This window comes from Vulpes vulpes, chromosome 8, assembly GCF_048418805.1.
Source record: "Vulpes vulpes isolate BD-2025 chromosome 8, VulVul3, whole genome shotgun sequence".
NCBI classification, from domain to species: Eukaryota; Metazoa; Chordata; class Mammalia; order Carnivora; family Canidae; genus Vulpes; species Vulpes vulpes.
In genome coordinates this window covers 59,124,179-59,143,355 of record NC_132787.1, presented here as the reverse complement: position 1 = coordinate 59,143,355, position 19,177 = coordinate 59,124,179, and the positions used below count along the sequence as shown (strand labels likewise).

The following is a 19,177-nucleotide window of genomic DNA, read 5'->3' as shown; positions in this document are numbered from 1 at the left end:
CATTATCCTTTGACAAACACTTAGGTTGTTTTCATATCTTGGCTACTGTGAATAATGCTTCTGTAAACATGGAGGTGCATATATTTCCTTGAGATACTGATTTCATTTCCTTTGGATATATATCCAGGAGTAGGATTAATGGATTGAATGCTAGTTCTACTTTTAATTTTCTATGAAACCAAAATTCTGTTTTCCATAGTGGCTACACCACAATATATAAGGATTTTCTTTTCTCCATCCTTGCTAACATTTTGTATCTCTTGTCTTTTGGATGATAGCTTTTCTTATAGATATTGAGTAATATCTCACAGTTTTGATTTATATTTCCTAATGATTGGTGATATTGACACCTTTTCATGTACCTATTGGCCATCTGTATGCCATATTTGGAAAAATGTCTTTTTAGGTCATTTGCCTATTTTTTAATCATATTATTTGCTTTTTTGATATTCAGTTGTATGAGTTTTTATATATATTGGATATTACCTCCTTAACAGATACCTGGTTTGCAAATATTTTCTCCCATTCTCTAGGTTGCCTTTTCAATTTATTGACGGTTTCATTTGCTTTGCAGAAGTTTTTTTTATTTTAGCTTTTGTTACCTGCATCTTTGGAGTCATATCCAAAAGATCATAGCCAGGATACATGTCAAAGAGCTTTTTCCTATGTTATCTCTGAGGAATTCTAATTTCAGGTCTTGCATTTAAATTGTAATCCATTCTGAGTTAATTTTTTTTGAGTAGTATAAGATGGGATCCAGTTTCATTTCTTTACATGTGGCTGTCCTATTTTTTCAATATCATTTATTCAAGAGACTCTCCTTTTTCCATTGTATGTTCTTGCCTCCTTGTCAAAGATTAGTGAACCATATATACATGGGTTTATTTCTGTGCTTCCTGTTCTGTTCTACTCTTTTACATGCTTGTTTTGCTTGTTTTTATGCCAGTATCATACTGTTTTGGTTGCTATATCTTTGTAATATAGTTTGAAATTAGGATGTGTGATCCCTCTAGCTTTGTTTATCCTTCTCAAAATTGCTTTAGCTATTGAATCTTTTGCAGTTCTATACAAATTTTAGGATTATTTCTATTTCTGTGAAAAATCTCATTGGAATTTTGATACAAATTCATTGACTTTGTAGATTGATTTGGGTAATATGAACATTTTAACACTATTATTTCTTCCAATCTGTGAACACAGGATATCTTTCATTAGTTTGTGACTTCATTTGCTTTCATCAGTGTCTTATAGTTCTCAGTGTATAGGTCTGTCACCTCCTTGTTTAAATTTATTCCTCAGTACTTTATTATTTTTGATGCTATTTTAAATAGGATTGCTTTCATAATTTTTTTTCAGATAGTTTATTGTTAGTGTATAGAAGTGCAGTTGACTTTTTATATCTGGAAAATTTACTGAATTCATTATTTTAATATGTTTTTGATGGAGACTTTAGGGTTTTTTACATATTAGATTATGTCATCTGCAAACAGATACTTTTATTTCTTCTTTTCTGATTTGGATGCCTTTATTTATTTCTCTTGCTCAATTGCTGTGGCTAAGACTTCTAGTACTTTATTGACTTGGCAATAGTGAGCATCCATGTCTTGTCTCTGATCTTAGAGGAAAGGCTTTTAACTTTTTACCTTTGAGCATGATGTTAGCTGTAGGCTTGTCATATATGACCTTTATTATGTTGAGGTACCTCATTTGTTGAGAGTTTGCATCATGAAAGAATGTTGAATTTTGTCAAATACTTTTTCTGCTTCTATTGAGATAAGCATGTGATTTTTATCCTTCATTTTGCTAATATATTAATATTGATTTATTTGTATGTATTAAAGCATCCTTACATTCCCAAGGATAAATCCCACTTGATAATGGTATGTAATCCTTTTAATATGCCCTTGAATTTTGTTTGCTAGCATTTCATTGAGGATTTTTCATCTTTGTTCATTATTGGCTTATAATTTTCTTGTTTTGTAGTGTTCTTGTCTAGCTTGGTATCAGAGTAACCCTGGCCTCATAAAATGAATTATATGAGAAGAGTTTGAGGATGATTGATATTAATTCTTTAAATATTTTATAGGACTCACCAGTGAAGCCATATGGGCTTTTATCACTGGGAGGTTTTTTTTTTTTTTGCATATTTTTTATTGGAGTTCGATTTGCCAACATATAGCATGCCCAGTGCTCATCCCGTCAAGTGCCCCCCTCAGTGCCCATCACCCAGTCACCCCATCCCCCTGCCCACCTCCCTTTCCACTACTCCTTGTTCGTTTCCCAGAGTTAGGAGTCTCTCATGTTCTGTCACCCTAACTGATATTTCCCACTCATTTTCTCTCCTTTCCCCTTTATTCCTTTTCACTATTTTTTATATTCCCATTGGGAGGTTTTGATTACTGATTCAATTTCCTTACTTGTTATTGGTCTATTCAGATTTTATATTGTATGATTCAGTCTTGGTAACTTTTATGTTTCCAGGAATTTATCCATTTCTTCCCAGTAATCTAATTTGTTGGTTTGTCATTGTTCATATTGTCTCTTACAGTCTTTTGTATTTCTGTTGTCTGTTGTAATGTCTCCTCTTTTATTTATAATTATTTGTGTCATCTCCCTTTTTTTCTTGGTGAGCCTAGCTATGGATATGTCCACTTTATGTTTTCAAAAACTCAACTCTTAGTTTTATTGATTTATATTGATTTTTCTAGTCTCTATTTCACTTATTTCTACACTAATCTTTATTATCTTCTTCTAACTTTGGGCTTTGTTATTCTTTTTATAGTTTCCTGAGGCATAATTGTAGGTTCTATATTTAATATTTTTTATTAATATAGACTTTTATCACTATAAACTTTCCTCTTAGAACTGCTTTTGCTGTGTATCCCATAAGTTTTGATGGGTTGTGTTTTAGTTTTCATTTGTTTCAAGATCTTTTTTACTTCTTCTTTGACCAATTGGCAGTTCAGGAGTGTGTGGTTTAATTTCCACACATTTGTTAATTTTCCTGTTTTCGTCCTTTTATTGACTTTTATTGGTCAGAAAAGATTCTTGATATGATTTCAGTCTTCTTAAATTAGTTAACACTTGTTTCATAGTCTGTCCTGGAGAATGTTCTGTGTGTGGTTGAGAAGAATGTGTACTCTGTTGCTTTTGGATGGGATGTTGTGTATATAAATGTCTGTTAGATCTATTTGATCCAACTTGTAGTCAAGTCCATTATTTCTGTATTGATTTTCTGTCTGGATGATCTATCCATTTTCGAAAGTGAGGTATTTTTTTAAATTTTTTTTATTTATTTATGATAGTCACAGAGAGAGAGAGAGAGAGAGAGGGGCAGAGACACAGGCAGAGGGAGAAGCAGGCTCCATGCACCGGGAGCCCGATGTGGGACTCGATCCCGGGTCTCCAGGATCGCGCCCTGGGCCAAAGGCAGGCGCCAAACCGCTGCGCCACCCAGGGATCCCTGAAAGTGAGGTATTTAAGCTCCCTATTATCATTTTATTGCTGTTTATTTTTGCCTTCAGATCTGTTCATTGTTGTTTAATGTACTTAGGTATTCTGATACTGGATACATATATATTTACAATTGTTACATCATTTTGATTGACCCTTTTATCACCACATAATGACCTTCTTTGTTTTTTGTTAAAGGTTTTGACATAAAATCTGTTTTGTTGACACAAGTATAGCAACTCCTGCCCTCTTTTAGTCTCCATTTGCATGGGCTATCTTTTTCCATCCCTTCATTTTTAGCCTATGAGTGTCCTTAAAGCTTAAGTGAGTCTCTTATAAGAAGCATATCACTGGGTCTTTCTTTTTTCCCATTCAGTCACTCTATGTCTTTTAATTGGAGAATTTAAACCATTTACATTTAGAGTGATTATCAAGATGTAAGTGTTTACTATCACCATTTTGTTAATTATTTTCTGATTGTTTTGTACTTTTTCCCTCTTATTGTCTTTGTGAATTGATGATTTTTATAGTATGCTTTGGTTCTTTTCTCTTTATTATTTGTGTATCTATTATGGATTTTTCTTTGTTATTATCATGAAAATTATATAAAACATCTAATGTTTGTAATAGTCTATTTTAAGCTGACAACTTTACTTCATTTGTATAAAAAGTTCTGCATGTTTACTTCTTCCATTTTATATTTTTGGTGCCCCAATTTGCATCTTTTTATATTGTGTATCCATTAACAAATTTTTTTTCAGCAGTTTGGTCTTTTAACTTACATACTAGTATTCAATATGATTTATATATTCTTCAGTTCCAGAACTTCTGTTTCATTATTTTTTTTATTATTTCTATCTCTTTGTTGAACTTCTTGTTCTTTCATGAGTTCACTGAATTGTCTACATTCCCTTGAATCATTCTGAGCTTTCTTAAAATAATTATTTTGGATTGTTTTTCAGTAACTCCCAAATTTCTATTTCTTTGGGATTATTTACTGTAAAATTTTGTATTCCTTTGGTGGTGTTATATTTTGATGTTCTTTGTCTACTAATTGTATTATCTGTACAACTTCTGGGTCAATTTCAATTAATTTCCCTTTCACTATGAATTGTTTTTTCTTGATTCTTTGCACGTCTACTAACTTTTTAGTTAAATTCCACGTATTGTAGGTTATACCTTCTTGGATGCCAAATATTTCTATAAATATTCTTCAGCTTTGTTTATAGACACAGTTATGTTACTTGCCAACAGTTGATCCTTTTTTTTCTAAGTTTTTGTAGGCAGAGTCAGAATAGCATTTAGTTTAGAGCTAATTTTTCCCCTAACTAAAGCAAAACTCTTTTGAGTATACTACCTGATTTCCCCTGAATAAAGAGATTTCCACTGTTGGGAGTACAAGCACTATGCCTATCTATGTGTAAGCCCCTGGACTGTTCTCTTTAGTCCTTTTAGATATTTCTTTTCCTAGCCTCATCTAATTTTATCACAAGCATGAGTTTATCATTTTCAACTGAATAGTGAAAGAGATCTTCTACATATATCCAGAATTCTGTGTGCAGTTCTCTCCCCTCCACTATTCCTCTTTGTGAACTCTAGGACTTTGGGTTCCAAGGACTGCCAAGTTTATCTCTTTACTTTGGGGACAGTTTTGGCCTCAGCCATGACATCTCTCCCTGTATTATCTGCCAGAAACTTTCTTCAGGCAGTTAGTTGTAGTCCTCTTGTCTGTTTCCTATATCTCCAAGATCACTTTTTCATTGTTGTTGTTGCCTAATGTCCACTATATGCAAAGCATTGTTTCATATATTTTGTCCTGTTAGTTATTTTAGGTGAGAGAATAGATCTGGGCCAGAAGTGAAAGTTCAATCTGCCTGGATTCTTTTAAGAGTACAGGATCATATACATGATATTCCCTTTGAAAAGAAAATCATTACTCAAATATATATTTTAGTAGTTTTTAAAGTAATAGGCCAAGTATATATCAGTTCTATTATTTGTATATATATTTCCCAGGGATATGTATATAAATGTGCTAGAAACTGAGTCCCTGAATCAATAATTTATACAACAAAGGTACTACTTCCATTAGAAACAAACATCTAATGTTCCCAGTTACTGTACTTCTATCTTAACATCTTGCTTGGAATCACATAAAGCAGGTTAAGTTTGGTATCTTCATTTCTACTTGTTTTCGGAGTTTTTCTTTTACTATATAGTAACATATTTCTGAGATGTGGAGGCCTCTGGAATGGCTATTCCTAGTACATATACCAAATTCTGCCTTGACGTCTCCATCCCACCTTCAGGGAGACTCACCTATGCCAGGACTCATTTTTTTTTTCAGTAGCTTTTTGATAAAGACTAGGATAAGTGAAGATCAATGGGATTGTCGATAATCAAGAATACTATCTATGATTTATTGAGTATCTCCCATGTGCCATATGTTCTATTATTTTCTGTAATTCTTTTAAAACCACTAATCAAAGGAAGACCTTGGAGAATCAGAGAGGGCTTTCTAGAAGGGCTGCTTTCTCACTTAAGTAATAAAAGATGAGTAGGAATTAGGTGAGATGAGGCATGGAATGGTGGATCAGGCAAATTTCTAAACAGAGAGAATGGCATACAAAAAGGTCTTGGAAGCAAGAAAGAATGTGACTAATTTGAGGACTTCCATTCAGTTTGGCTGAAGAACATAGAAAGTGGAAGGAGGGTGGGAGTATAGGGGGGAGAGTGACAGATAAAACCAGAGAGGTAAAATGGGATTCATAAATGATACTAAGGAGTTTGGTCTTTTTTCTGAAGGCAATGGAAAATTCTCATTGAACTTTTGGCATATTACCTTGTTACACAGAGGAATGGATTGAAAGAAGTAAAATTGAGTTACATCCATGGAGATGGAGAAAAGTGTATGTTGGTTTCAGATATTCAATATTTATTTATTCATGCATCCCTCAGCCATTGAGCATTAAACATATATAATGACTGCCTGCTACATACTAGACATTCTGACTAAATAGTTATTAAACAAATAAGTGTTGAATTATTAGCTATCACTTATTGAGCACTTATTATATGGCAGACACTGTTAAGTGCTTTACATAAACATGGATATTACCTTTAAATAGGTGACAAAACTGAAATAAAGCTCAAGCATGCTAATGTCAGAGTCAGGATCTGATTTCAGATCAGTTTAACATCTTGTCAGATTTGGTCATTTACTTAAGTGTATTTATTAAGTAATTATATTTATTATTTTTTTCAAATTCAAAGATAAAATATTTAGAACTAATTAAGGATTTCTTTTTGTTTTAATCAAAAACACATATGTGAATTGCCCTGGATTTCCACTAAAAAGTTGCCTTTGTGGGATGCGTGGGTGGCTCAATGGTTGAGCATCTGCCTTTGGCTCAGGGCATAATCCCAGGGTCCTGGGATCAAGTTCCGCATCAGGTTTCCTGTGGGGAGCCTGCTTCTCTCTCTGCCTATGTCTCTTATCTCTCATGAATAAATAAATAAAATCTTTATTTATTTTAATTGAAGTTTGATTTGCCAACCCATAGTATAACCCCAGTGCTCATCCCATCAAATGCCCTCCTCAGTGCCCGTCACCCAGTTACCCCATCCCCCTGCCTGCCTCCCCTTTCACTACCCTTTGTTCGTTAATAAATAAAGCCTTAAAAAAAAGTTGACTTTGTTTTGTAGATAAGCAATAATTTTATATATTTGTAAATGAGCATTTAGGCAAAATTTGGGCACTCAAGCTCCAAATAATTTTTTTTTATTCCCAAAACTTACTTAGATGATGTTGACTTTTTTGTTTTATTTCCTTCTGTGTATATACTTTGTTAATACTAATAAATATTAATAAAGGATGTATTTAAGAGGGTAATTTTATTTTGAAATAGGAGAGAGGAAAATTCATGCTGTAATAATGTCAGAGTTTCCAGAGCAGTATGTTATGAAATTGTTTGTCTAAACATATTTTATTTGGGGTTCAGTATGAATTTTCAATAGATGTTTTTTTCAGATAAGAAAGCAGTAATTCAAATGCAATTATATAAACGAGAAGATCAGAGAGGAATTATCCTGAAGGGTATAAAATGAACCAAGAGCTTTTAGTCTGGGTCATTATACCACCAGCTCACCAATGCAAAGTAAGGTAGGTATCTACACTGAGGAGGCTTTGTGAAATGAAACATTCTTATTCTAATTCTTTTTTCATTTTTACCATTTCAGCCGATATTCAAAAATAGCAAATGCTAAGTGATAATTTGCTTCTGTAGACTAAGAATTCTAATTATTGCTCCAGAATTGTTCAGTGGTTGGTAAATGTTGCTGAACTGCATATATAAGGATAAGAAAAATTTCATTGACTTAAAGTAAGAGGAACAACTGGTCAGTTTCCTAATGAAGGCTGATTGATGTTCATGTTTTCCCTTTCTAGCTACTTTTTGATTTTAACATTTTTATCAACTGAATAATCTGTACTTTGATGATCATATACTTCTGGGAAAACTTATAGTACACTCACTTTGGATAATGTCTAATGTACACACCTGCTTTATAGTACATTTTGGTTTCTAGAAAAATATATTGCCTTAGTAAAGTTCCTGGATTGCTCATAGGGTGAGCAATTGATTCTTTATATAGCATAGTAAGGAATTTGGAGAGAAAAGATTGGCAAAGGAAATTAGAAGAGTAGAGAGCAATGTGTTTATTAAGAGTGAAGATAGAACAAAAAAGAGAAGGAGGGAGAGAAAGGTGGAGTAAGTGGCAAAGGAAAGAAGATATCGTATAATAAGGAAAAATGTTGAAAGTGTAGACAAATGGTCATGCCACTGAAAAAGGCATCTCTCATTATTTAGGGCCTGAAGTCATATCATGCCTTCTGTTTTTAGGTCCTCAATACATCATTTATGATTATTTTAAAAGAGGCAATTGAGTTTAGAGATTAGAATTCAGGTGACAATAAAGGAGAAATTATGGCAGATCCTATAGGGAGGTATTAATTAGTACTGATTTATATAGTGTTATATAGTTACTAGTCTTTCTTCCATACCATTCTAAAAGCTTCACATATATTTTATTCTTTTTATGATTTTAGGAAGGAGCATATGGAAAAATGAAGGCAAGAATATATTAAGTTGCTCAGTTACACAGAATTGTAATGAAATCTGGAATAGGGTCCCCCTTTTAGAATAGGGACCTGACACTAATTTATCACATAGAATCACAGTCTGTTTGTGCTAATAAGGCCTTTTTGTTCATCTTCTGGTTCCAAGCCTTCCTTTTATAGATGAGGAAATTGAGGCTCAGAAAGATTCTCTAGGTAAAGTTTTACTATTTGCAATAAAGGGAAAAGAATAATTCTTTTTTTATTTCCACAGTATTATACAGCTACTATTGCTGGTAATTCAGCACTTTTAGTTTTTCCTTTTGTTAGTTTAGAATTTTACATTTTATAAGAGGAACCTTGAAAAAATATAATGTCCTTAATGAATATGACAACAATGGGTAAAAGTTCTAAAACAGTGTTTTATCCTATAATTAAAAAAAGGTTTGGGTTTACTTATCTCCCTATGTTTTCCAGATGGGAAAGTAAGGCCCAGACAGATTAAATATTTTAGTTAGTTTCTCATAAATCCATGAGAGATCTTGACATAGGATTCTGTTCCTTAATTCCAGGACTCACCACTAGATCACCACACATTTATTTTATATAGAATTACAGAGCTAAAATATGTGGGTTAAATATTTTTAATGCAAAACCCCAGTGGTTGGCTGGCTAGAGACGCCATGACAGCTGAGTATTTTATATCATTTTTAGAGGATCCTCTAGGTCTGTGGTTCTAAAATAACAGAACCAATTCTGTACCATAAAGGGAGCTCACATTTGTGAAGCACTTAAGAAACCAGGCTCCATAAACAAGGAATTCTTATATTTTTGCTCCTTTAATTGAAATACCAAAAAATTCTGAAGAATATTTGAATATGCAACATTTTATCTAAAGGAGTAAATGAGGAATCCCTTTTTAGTGAATTACTTCACTTTCTTGTTTATATAGAAGAAATTTTTGATAATATTGTATCTCAGAGTCATAGTTTGTACTCTTTCAGAATACTTAGACCAATATTTTTCTTATTAGTGCTCATACTTACCTCCTCTGCTTAGACTGTCAGCCCTTGAAGTCAAGGACCATAGCTCATCCATTTTATATTTCTCATTGCCTGGTTCAAATGCTTATTATATGTTTATCTAACTTATTTGCCATAAGTCATAATTATATTATCCAGTTCATTATAATAACCAGTTGATATTGAACAAACTCTCCATTAGACAGGTTCTGTTGGGATACATATTCTCCTTCTGTCTGAGGCCCTCTGTTGTCTTTCATACAGCCAAAACTTATTTTACTTTTCTGGACTAACCCACAGTGGATTTGTCCTTGATGGTATACCAGTGGTGATTTTAGTTGACCTATTCTGGAAATTCTCTGGCTTCATCTTGTCTTCCTTGACAGACATTGGATAGAATTATATGCAGATACTTTGCATTGAAATGGTACTGAAGTTTGATTATACATTTTTATGGTTTCTTGAGGCTTTCTGATTATGACCAGCCTGTTGGCATTTTAAGCCACCAAACCAAAGTTTTTAGAAAACTACAGTTCTGAGAAAGCCCCTACTGAGGTCTTGCTCTTAGTTGACTTCTTATAATTAGAGGCAGGTATTTTGACTGTTTCCACTGTATGAATTGTTTTACATTTAGTTGACGTTATATGCCTTTGCCACTGTTCTGTTGTGATGTATTTTAGGCTGTCCTTTTCACTGCCCAGTGCTGCTAAGTGGCACCTGTAAGCAGAACCTTCACTGTGTGAGTTCCTACATTATGAGGTATATGGCTCATAGCCACATCTAAATGCATAAGGAAAGGTTATTGAGAGTATTAACTATGGAAAAGCACCTAATATAGGCCCTAGGATGAAGTAGGCATTTACTAAATACAAACAATTACACACACACACACCCATTTTAGCTCTTTTTAAATGTCCCCTCTGAATGTCCTAAAGCATATATGTAATAGATTCTTTAATTTTATCTTTGATTTAGCATGCCTGCTATCTACCTGATGTCCATGCTTTTTGGCCTAGCATGTGGGCAAGCAATGTCTTTTTGTTTTCCTACTGAGTATACGATGCATGTCGAAAGGAAAGAGTGTGCTTACTGCCTAACCATCAACACCACCATCTGTGCTGGATATTGTATGACACGGGTATGTAGTTCATCTCCCTTCTTTTAGCTGTAAATTAGATAAACCTAGACTCAGTCCATTCTATTCAGAAAGGAAATGAGATAATAACAACCTAATTTCCCAAATCTAATAGTTCTTGTCTCCTTAGGGGTAGAGTCTCAAGATTATAATATTATATGGATCTACTTAGCACAAATGGTATAGATAATTTTATAATAGTTTTACTCCCAGAATTTATTTAAACCTTATCTTGTTTCCATGATCAAGGATAAAAGGTGTGTGTGTGTGTGTGTGTGTGTACGTACGTATTTTGTCTCTAGAGGATTCAGTGTGGATATATTGAATTGGTACTGGGGAATGAGACTAAGGAATCTTCCCCTAGTCTTATTTGTATCAAAGGAATATAAATGAATTAACATTATTCTCCCTTTTCTGTTCTTTCCTCAGGATATCAATGGCAAACTATTTCTTCCAAAATATGCTCTGTCCCAGGATGTGTGTACATATAGAGACTTTATGTACAAGACTGTAGAAATACCAGGATGCCCGCGCCATGTTACTCCCTATTTCTCCTACCCTGTAGCTGTAAGCTGTAAGTGTGGCAAGTGTAATACTGACTATAGTGACTGTATACATGAGGCCATCAAGACAAACTATTGTACCAAACCTCAGAAGTCCTATGTGGTGGGATTTTCTATCTAACTTCAATAGTGATGTAATTTGCAATTCGGTTAAGTGTGTTTACCTGGAATAAAATTAATAAAATATCAATATATTTCACAACACAGTGTGTACATTTTGAGTACTGTTTCATCCAAGTCCATACCCACACATGCGTTAAGAGCCTACGGGCTTTAGAAGAAAAGGTGAATGAAAGAGCCTTTTGGGCTCATATGAGGGATAGTTTCCACTGAAAGGGCAGAGTGCAGGTAAAATGGCAAAGAGGGATATAAAATACTAACAAAAGAGAGCCTTGAGCATGTTTCCTTAACAAAAGGCCATGACATGAGGTTTGTCTTGACAGAAAATGAATGTGGGGATGCTATGGAGTTATAAGGGTAATGTGATCAGAAGCTGAAGAAACATAGCACATCAGCGTACTGGAGACACTTAATTCCAAAGGCTAGAAGCAGAACTGGAAAGGAGATGGAGAGTAAAGAATATGTGAAATCTGCAATATGGCACTTTATTCTAGTTATTCAAATGCACAGGATAAAACTTCAGCAAAATTCAGTAGACATATATTCTATTCTAAAAACTATTCTCATTAATTTAATTACTCTGATGGGCCAATTGACTTATGAAAGTTATACCCCAAAAGCCTAGAAAAGAGGCCATGATCATTTTACATGTGGAGGTCTAAATCCTTTGTATTCTTTCCAGTAATAGGAGACACTTTTCAGTATTTATACCAAAAGCAACTTATGCTGTTTTGGCTTTTGATGTCCTGAAAAACTAGTATGATTATGAAAGATTTTAGGGACAGGGAGCGAGTACTAAGGGATTAAATAGTATAGAATCATCCTAAATTCTAACCTACACCTTCATCAATATTGAAACACTGTTTTCCAGCAAATGCACTTGGTAAGTGTCAATTTATTTATCTTTTCCCTCCTTGGGTACTCTTTCATGAATTTAGTTTCAACAGATGCATGAAGTGAGACAGACCTAGTACCCTGCAGACTTGACCTCAAAAAGATGATTTATCCTGTATTTTCCCATTTTTCTCCATTTAAACTGCTACCACTAGGGTAAAAATCAATTATCAGCAGGGATGGTTGGCTTTGCTGTATCCCACAGTCACTGGCTGCATTCAGCTGGGCATCTTGTAAATGCCTACATGCCGACAGTGCCCCAGATGTGTGTGTGTGTGTGTGTGTGTGTGTGCATGCAAGTGGTGAGGTAGTGTAGATGGATTAGTACCTGCCAATAGGGAGGGAATAGTAGTACATTTACATACAAGGTCAGGAATCCATGTTATGCTTACCTTATTTTTTAAAATTTATTTATTCATGAAAGACACACACAGAGAGGCAGAGACATAGGCAGAGGGAGAAGCAGATTCCCTGTTAGAAGCCTGATGCAGGACTTGATCCTAGGACCCTGGGATCATGACCTGAGCCAAAGGCAGACACTCAACAACTGGGCCACCCAGGTGTCCCTATGCTTACCTTAATATTTGAGGTTGACATCAGCAGAGTCTTCAAATATTAATCTGGGCATTTGTGTTCTCATATCACTAGGTAAACATGAACACTTAAAGCTGCAGAGTTATAACGCCCCTTCTAAAAACTGTATATCAAACACAGATCTTTGATTAATGAATAAAATGTCTAATATTCATATCTAACTGGCACTAATCACATATAACTTTCATGGAACCTGAAATTGACAAGATGTGTTGAGCCATGAGAACTCCCTCTCCTAGCTGGTGGATGACATTCTGAAGAAGATTTCCTTTTATTAATTTTCACATTTTGATCAGAATATTTCATTGAAAGCACCATTGATCAAGAGTCAAGTTCTTTCTACTTTCTATTTAATGGTTTTGTCCCTTGATACCAGGAAGGATTTTTCCTGGTTGTCATGTCCTATGTCAGAGGGAAGTGCTTAGCAGTTAGGAACCACTTAAGGCCACATCTAAGCAACAAGGAAGGTTAGCAGGAGAAACTCTCAATTACTTCTCATCTAAGGCCTGTCTTTTCAGGGTACCTGGGTGGCTCAGTCAGGTGTTCAACTCTTGATTTTGGTTCAGGTCATGATCTCAGGGCCATGGGATTGAGCTCTGTGTAGGGCTCCATGTTCAGTGGAAGGGAGAGGGTCTGCTTGAGGTTCTCCCTCATCCCCCAGGCGCTCTTTCTCAAATATATAAATAAATCTTTTCAAAAAGCCTATTTTTTTCAAGGTTGTAGGTGTTGGAAGTCACCTCAACACACTGAGCCAGCCAGCATCACCTTATTGGGTACATGGTTTCTTAAAGAAGTTTGACAGGAAGAAAATACAAAACTTAAATTATACACAGAAGAAATAATTCCAACTTGTATGATGGTTTTAAACCAGGACTCTAGGTATGAGAATAGCCAACTGAAATATTTATTGGCATTTATTCCAATTTGCCTATGAAGGCAAACCTGGAGTCATGCATGCCTCCTAGAAGTCTCTGTTGATAGCGACCATGAAAGCACACTAGTGAATACTGCAGGAGTGCACTGAAAGAATGAACTGAGTACATTGGAAGATACAAGCAGATACATGAAGCAATAGCTGATGAACTTTGTGAAAAATAGCAAAACTTGAAAGATGTTTTAAAACACTATTTTTATCTCAAAAGGACTGTTTGGAGCCAAATGTGTTATTGATAATACAATCTGTAAGATTGCAAATTCAGAAACCACAAACCAGTTTAGATGAAAGGAGACTTTTGTGAATTCTGAAAATTCTAACTCTTCAGAAAAAAGTGAAAATTAATGTGTCCCAGGATCATAATGAGGCTGTTTCTGAAAGGCCATAATTAAAAGACTAGGTTCTCCTCTTGCAAGGGCTTGGGAAATGAGGACAAGGATAGGGTCTTTCCATGGAAGAAGCAGAGAGAAGAAGAAACAGCAAGAAAAAGGTATATTGACCTGTCCACACATCTTGGAAAAGCTGTCTCATCAGATGTGTCTACTTCAATTCCAAGAAACTTTTACTTTCAGGTCACAGGGCAGTGTGCAGTCAGGCTTTGGTGCTTTCTTTAGATGTATCACACAAATCCAAGAGTCTATTCCCTTGAGTTTTGCAGCACAAAGGTGGTTAGCAATTCCTGATAATTATGGGCCTGTCCAATGACATCAGAGAGTCTTTCTGGAGTTGACTTTTCCAGCCAGGATTTCCAAATCCTCAGGTTACAAGGTATGATGCTTAAGGTTATTGTCTCTTGGGAGTGTACTTTCTCATTCAGGGACCCAGAGTGATTGACAACAGAGCTGGAGTAGGCCAGCAAAGAGGAGTGGCAGGTTGCAGAGTGCTGCACAGCCACAGGGCACAGAGCACCTGCTGGGCATGGGCAGATTCATGCTTTGTTCTTCAGCATTTGGGTCTGGGGACAAGGCCTGCTCCTCCTGGAAGGGTGTGATGATGATCAAGTAGGGGTTGACTCTCACTGGGACCACAAGCATAGTAAGTTCCACTGGGGTGTCCATTTCTGTTCCCATCCCAACTTTTACCTCCTAGCCAGGACTTCCACCTGTCATCCCTCCAAGGGCCCCTCACCCTGTACTACCCCCACCAACGTTTGCAATTCAAATGATGGAGGTGGGCGTGCTATTTAGGCTCAATGAGGCCTGACAGACTGAGGGATGGGCATGTAAACTAAACTCTTCCAGTAGGAGTCGGTTTCAGGGCTTTTATTATAATTACTGGACAAAGAGGAATGTTGGCCTGTTGGGGTTTGTAAGCTGTGAGCCTGGAGCCACTGCTGGCCATCTTTGGCATCTTCTAGAAATAGCCAGCCTGAGAATAAAGTCAACCCAGACAACAGCAAGAAAGAGTGAAGGAGAGAGACCTAATGATATCATTTAAGTCTGATCAGAAGCTGGCTTCAACTCTTAATGAAATTGTAACTTTTAATCATAACTGCTAAACTAGTCAGAGTTGTGTTTCTGACATTTGCAACTGAAAAGTATTGACTGATTTAGCATCTTTCTCACTGGTTTCAAAAGATCCCATCCCTCATTCCTTAAGGACTTTGTTATTTTCTCTTTTGCTTCCTCTTTATTGACTTTTTCTCATCAGCATAAGTTATCCTTCAGTCCTTCCTAAATAAAAAAGCAAAAGCAAAAACAAGCAAACAGCCTTCTTGTGAGCCTGTGCAGCCTTCTATTTATTTGCTTCTCTCTCTTTGAGGTCTTATTCCAAATTTTTTTTTTGTGTGTGTAAAAATCCCATCTTAATCTGTTTGGGCTGCTATAACAAAATACCACAGGATGGGTAGCTTATAAATAATAGAAATCTATTTTGGAGGCTGGGAAGTTCAAGGTTGTGGTGCTTAATGTGGTCGTGGTTCAGTGAGAGATTCTTTTTTCCTACTTCATAGATGGTCCTTCTCACTGTGTCCTCACTTGGTGGAAGGGGCAAGAGATCTCTGTAGTGTCTCTTTTATAAGAACACTAATCCCATTCATGGGGGCTCTACTCTTATGACTTAGGAACCTCCAAAAGACCTCACCTCCTAATGCCATTACACTGGGCATTAGGATTTCAACATATGAATTTTAGAGGGGAACAAACATTCAGACTATACCAACTTTCCTACACTATTTCCTCACTTCTCATTCTCTTCTCAACCCACTATGATTTGACTCCCATTCCTATCTTCCCTTGAAACTGTTTCCAGTAAGGTTGACAATGACTTACTAATGGTGCAATATATAGGTCCTGATCTTCTCTGACCTTTCTGTTACCCTAGAGGGCCCAGTGATCGTCATATATTTGGATTCACAACATGATACACCTATGGCATTTACAATAAGTCCTAATGAGGCCAAAGTCAACATTTTCTCTTTTCATTCCTTTTCTTGCTACCCTTCTCTAAGATGTCTAGAAATCCATGCGATGGTCTAGCGGGAAACTGTAATGTAGTTCTGAACTGTACTTCCTCTGGGAATGTAATTTTGCTTTGTGCTGTAGGAGTGAAGATTGCACATTTTGTGAAAGAAGGAATAGTGCTGTGATAATCTTATGTGTCCTACTGGCCCTTTGGATATTGTTAAATGTAGAACATATGAGAAACTACCTATTTCAATAAAATATGGTTTAGATGGCAGCTATTGAAGGAAAGCAGGTACCTGATAGAGACCCTCTAGCTTGAGATGGAGGAATGGATGGGGAGTAAAGAACTGTTTTGGGCTTTAAATTTTGCTGGAGTAGAGGATTCTAGTTTTTGAGACTTTCTCACTGAGGTCTTCAACATGAAACTACCCATATTGTTCAAATATGGGCACTACTACTTTTATATTGCAGATTGCTAAACTATAGTTCTAGCCTAGTCTCCTTTCCTGAGCTCAGGGCATGTATCCAGTGCCTGATTATGTTTCCTCTTGGATGTCCTAGTCATCTCCAAATTGCTTCATCACTGCAGTCTCCTTTTTCTCCTGGGTACCACCATCCTCTAGCTATCAGGAGACCTGGGAATGATTCTAGGTTCCTCTTTCCCTTGATTTCCCCTGTATCTGTCTACTTGGTAGGAATCCCAGTATATTAGCTGGGAATCCTCATGAAATCCTCTGGCCCTTGCCCTCCAATGATTGTTCATGCTAAAGTGAACTGATTTTTAAAAGGTTCAAATTTGATTTTGTAACTCATTGTTTAAAATCTTTCCAATGATAGCTATACAAAGATAAGACTCCTTGGTACGGAGTCTTTTATCTCCCTTTTATCTTAACGGGGTCCTTTATCTTCCTAGTTCTTGACATGCCCTTTTGGAATGTTTCCAGGTTGTCTGTTTCAGGGCCTATTTGATGTCTGTCCCCCAGTGACCTGCTTTTCTTCTCTACTGCTATTACTTCTTATTTGGCTAATTTGTATGAGTTCTTTAGCACTCAGTTTAGAGATCTCAAAATTCAGAAAAATCTCTCTTCCTGGACCATCCTTTCCAAGGTAGAGAGGGTCTACTCATGGTTAATGGATATCATATCACGGGAATTATATTTGCTTTTTTTCCACTCTAAACTCCTTGAAGGCAGACTTCTCTTGTTCATCTTAGCATATCACTATCTCCTAAAGAGTTTTTTCAAACATATAAAATAGTTGCCTCCAGCAAAGTAAAAAAAAAAAAATCTAGTATTAGGGTCAGTTGCATCTTATAAGGCAGAGCAGGCCCAGAGGTAAATATAGGGATTCTGGCTATGGCTATTGATATCAAGTCTTTGAATTAAAATAGAATTGGGAAATACATCAAAAGCTATTCATTAATCCAACAAGTGAATGGTTCAAATAGGTATTTGGTATCATGTAGAAGGATCTTCAGTTGTGCATGATGATGCATGTTTGATTTATAATTAACAGATACTCTCATCAATATAATTATAACAATTTAGATAATATTCATTAGTTGCCAGGTTTGCTAACTTCATGGTTGGTTATTTCTTTTAATTTAATTTAAATTTCTTCTATTTAATATAAGTAAAACCATTGTTAAATTATACAAGAAAAAAAAATGAAAACAAATCCCAAAGCTTCAGATGGGTTTCTGGCACATTAGCTAAAAACTTTATGAAATCAGCATAGCTTTTGCTTTGTAACATTCAGGACATTTTACTTCTGAATTTCATGCTTTCCATATCCCTAGGAGGTAGCCATTGAAATAGTGGTTTCCTGGAATGTATTTAACTTTTGTTGACAGTGAGGATACCAACAAAATGATTAATAACATTTTGCATTAAGTGTAGTCTTTTTACTTTTCAATGGACACCTACATATAATAACTTACTGATACATTTTATAGGAAAAAAATAGAGTCATGTTGAAAGAAAGTAGAAACCTTTTGTTCCCCTTAAAATACACCTTAATATAAATTTGATTTTGATGAATCCAAATCAAGATGATGTGGTTAATTGATTAGCTTCAGGGGCCTAGGAATGCTCCCACATAGGGGTGGGTAAAAAAGGGTTGCTGGTATCATGGGGTGGTGGTCAAAAGGGGATGTCAACAGAGCAGTGAACCAGGAAAGTTGGGGTGCACTTCCTGAATTCTCAAGGGTGCCTCTTCCTTTTAATCTTTGATACTTACTTCAGAAGGGAAGATATGCTATCTCCTTCACTGCCTTCTTCCCACAAGCCTTGTTCTCATCAAGCAAACCTATTAACAGAGCACATGGGGAACGGAGAGTAACTATCCTTGAAGACTGTGTGGTGGACCATGATGGCCCCCATGTCAGTGTGCAGGTGTGCAGCTTTACAGAGCGAAACATGGAAACAAAGGAGCTATTCTGGGGAAGAGATGTAGAAGTTGGATGAAACAATGCTAATTGAAATATAAATATTTGCATGAAGGTCCTTAGGGTGTTGCTTTTAAGTTTAGCTTCTCATAGTAACACTATAGAAGGGTTACTACACTTTCTTTCTTTTTTTTTTTTACACTACATTGTTTGGTAGTTGGACATTTAGATAAGTTGTGTAAACGTGTGTATATGATAGACTTTTAAGATAAATCAAACAAGCAATTCCAGTACATAGAAAATTTAATTTGAAATAATTTAAAATGTTCATCAAGAAATTTTAATTTAGTGCCTTGGTACCAGATGCTTAAGAATATGTTTGGGGTTTGGGTCTGATCTCAAATCAGTTCAGATAAACAGACATAACCAAAAATTTATATATAGGTGTGTATTTATATGTACCCATATATGTACACATGTCTGCATACACACACATTCATGCATACATATATTCAAGTTATATATATATTCAAGAGTTATATATTCAAGATATAG

At 35.6% G+C, this 19,177-nt stretch overlaps 1 protein-coding gene across 1 annotated transcript in view; it reads left to right on the top strand.

Annotated features, from left to right (window-relative positions):
* The window catches only part of TSHB (thyroid stimulating hormone subunit beta), a 47,119-nt gene extending 35,624 nt beyond the window's left edge, over window positions 1–11,495 (top strand). Inside the window, exons 3-5 of the mRNA XM_025994686.2 lie at window positions 7,484–7,615; window positions 10,567–10,729; window positions 11,156–11,495. Of these exons, the coding sequence (XP_025850471.1) occupies window positions 7,557–7,615; window positions 10,567–10,729; window positions 11,156–11,410 (477 nt within the window). The 5' untranslated portion in view covers window positions 7,484–7,556 and the 3' untranslated portion in view covers window positions 11,411–11,495. The remainder of the gene's footprint in view (window positions 1–7,483; window positions 7,616–10,566; window positions 10,730–11,155) is intronic.
* The last annotated feature ends 7,682 nt before the right edge of the window (window positions 11,496–19,177 follow it).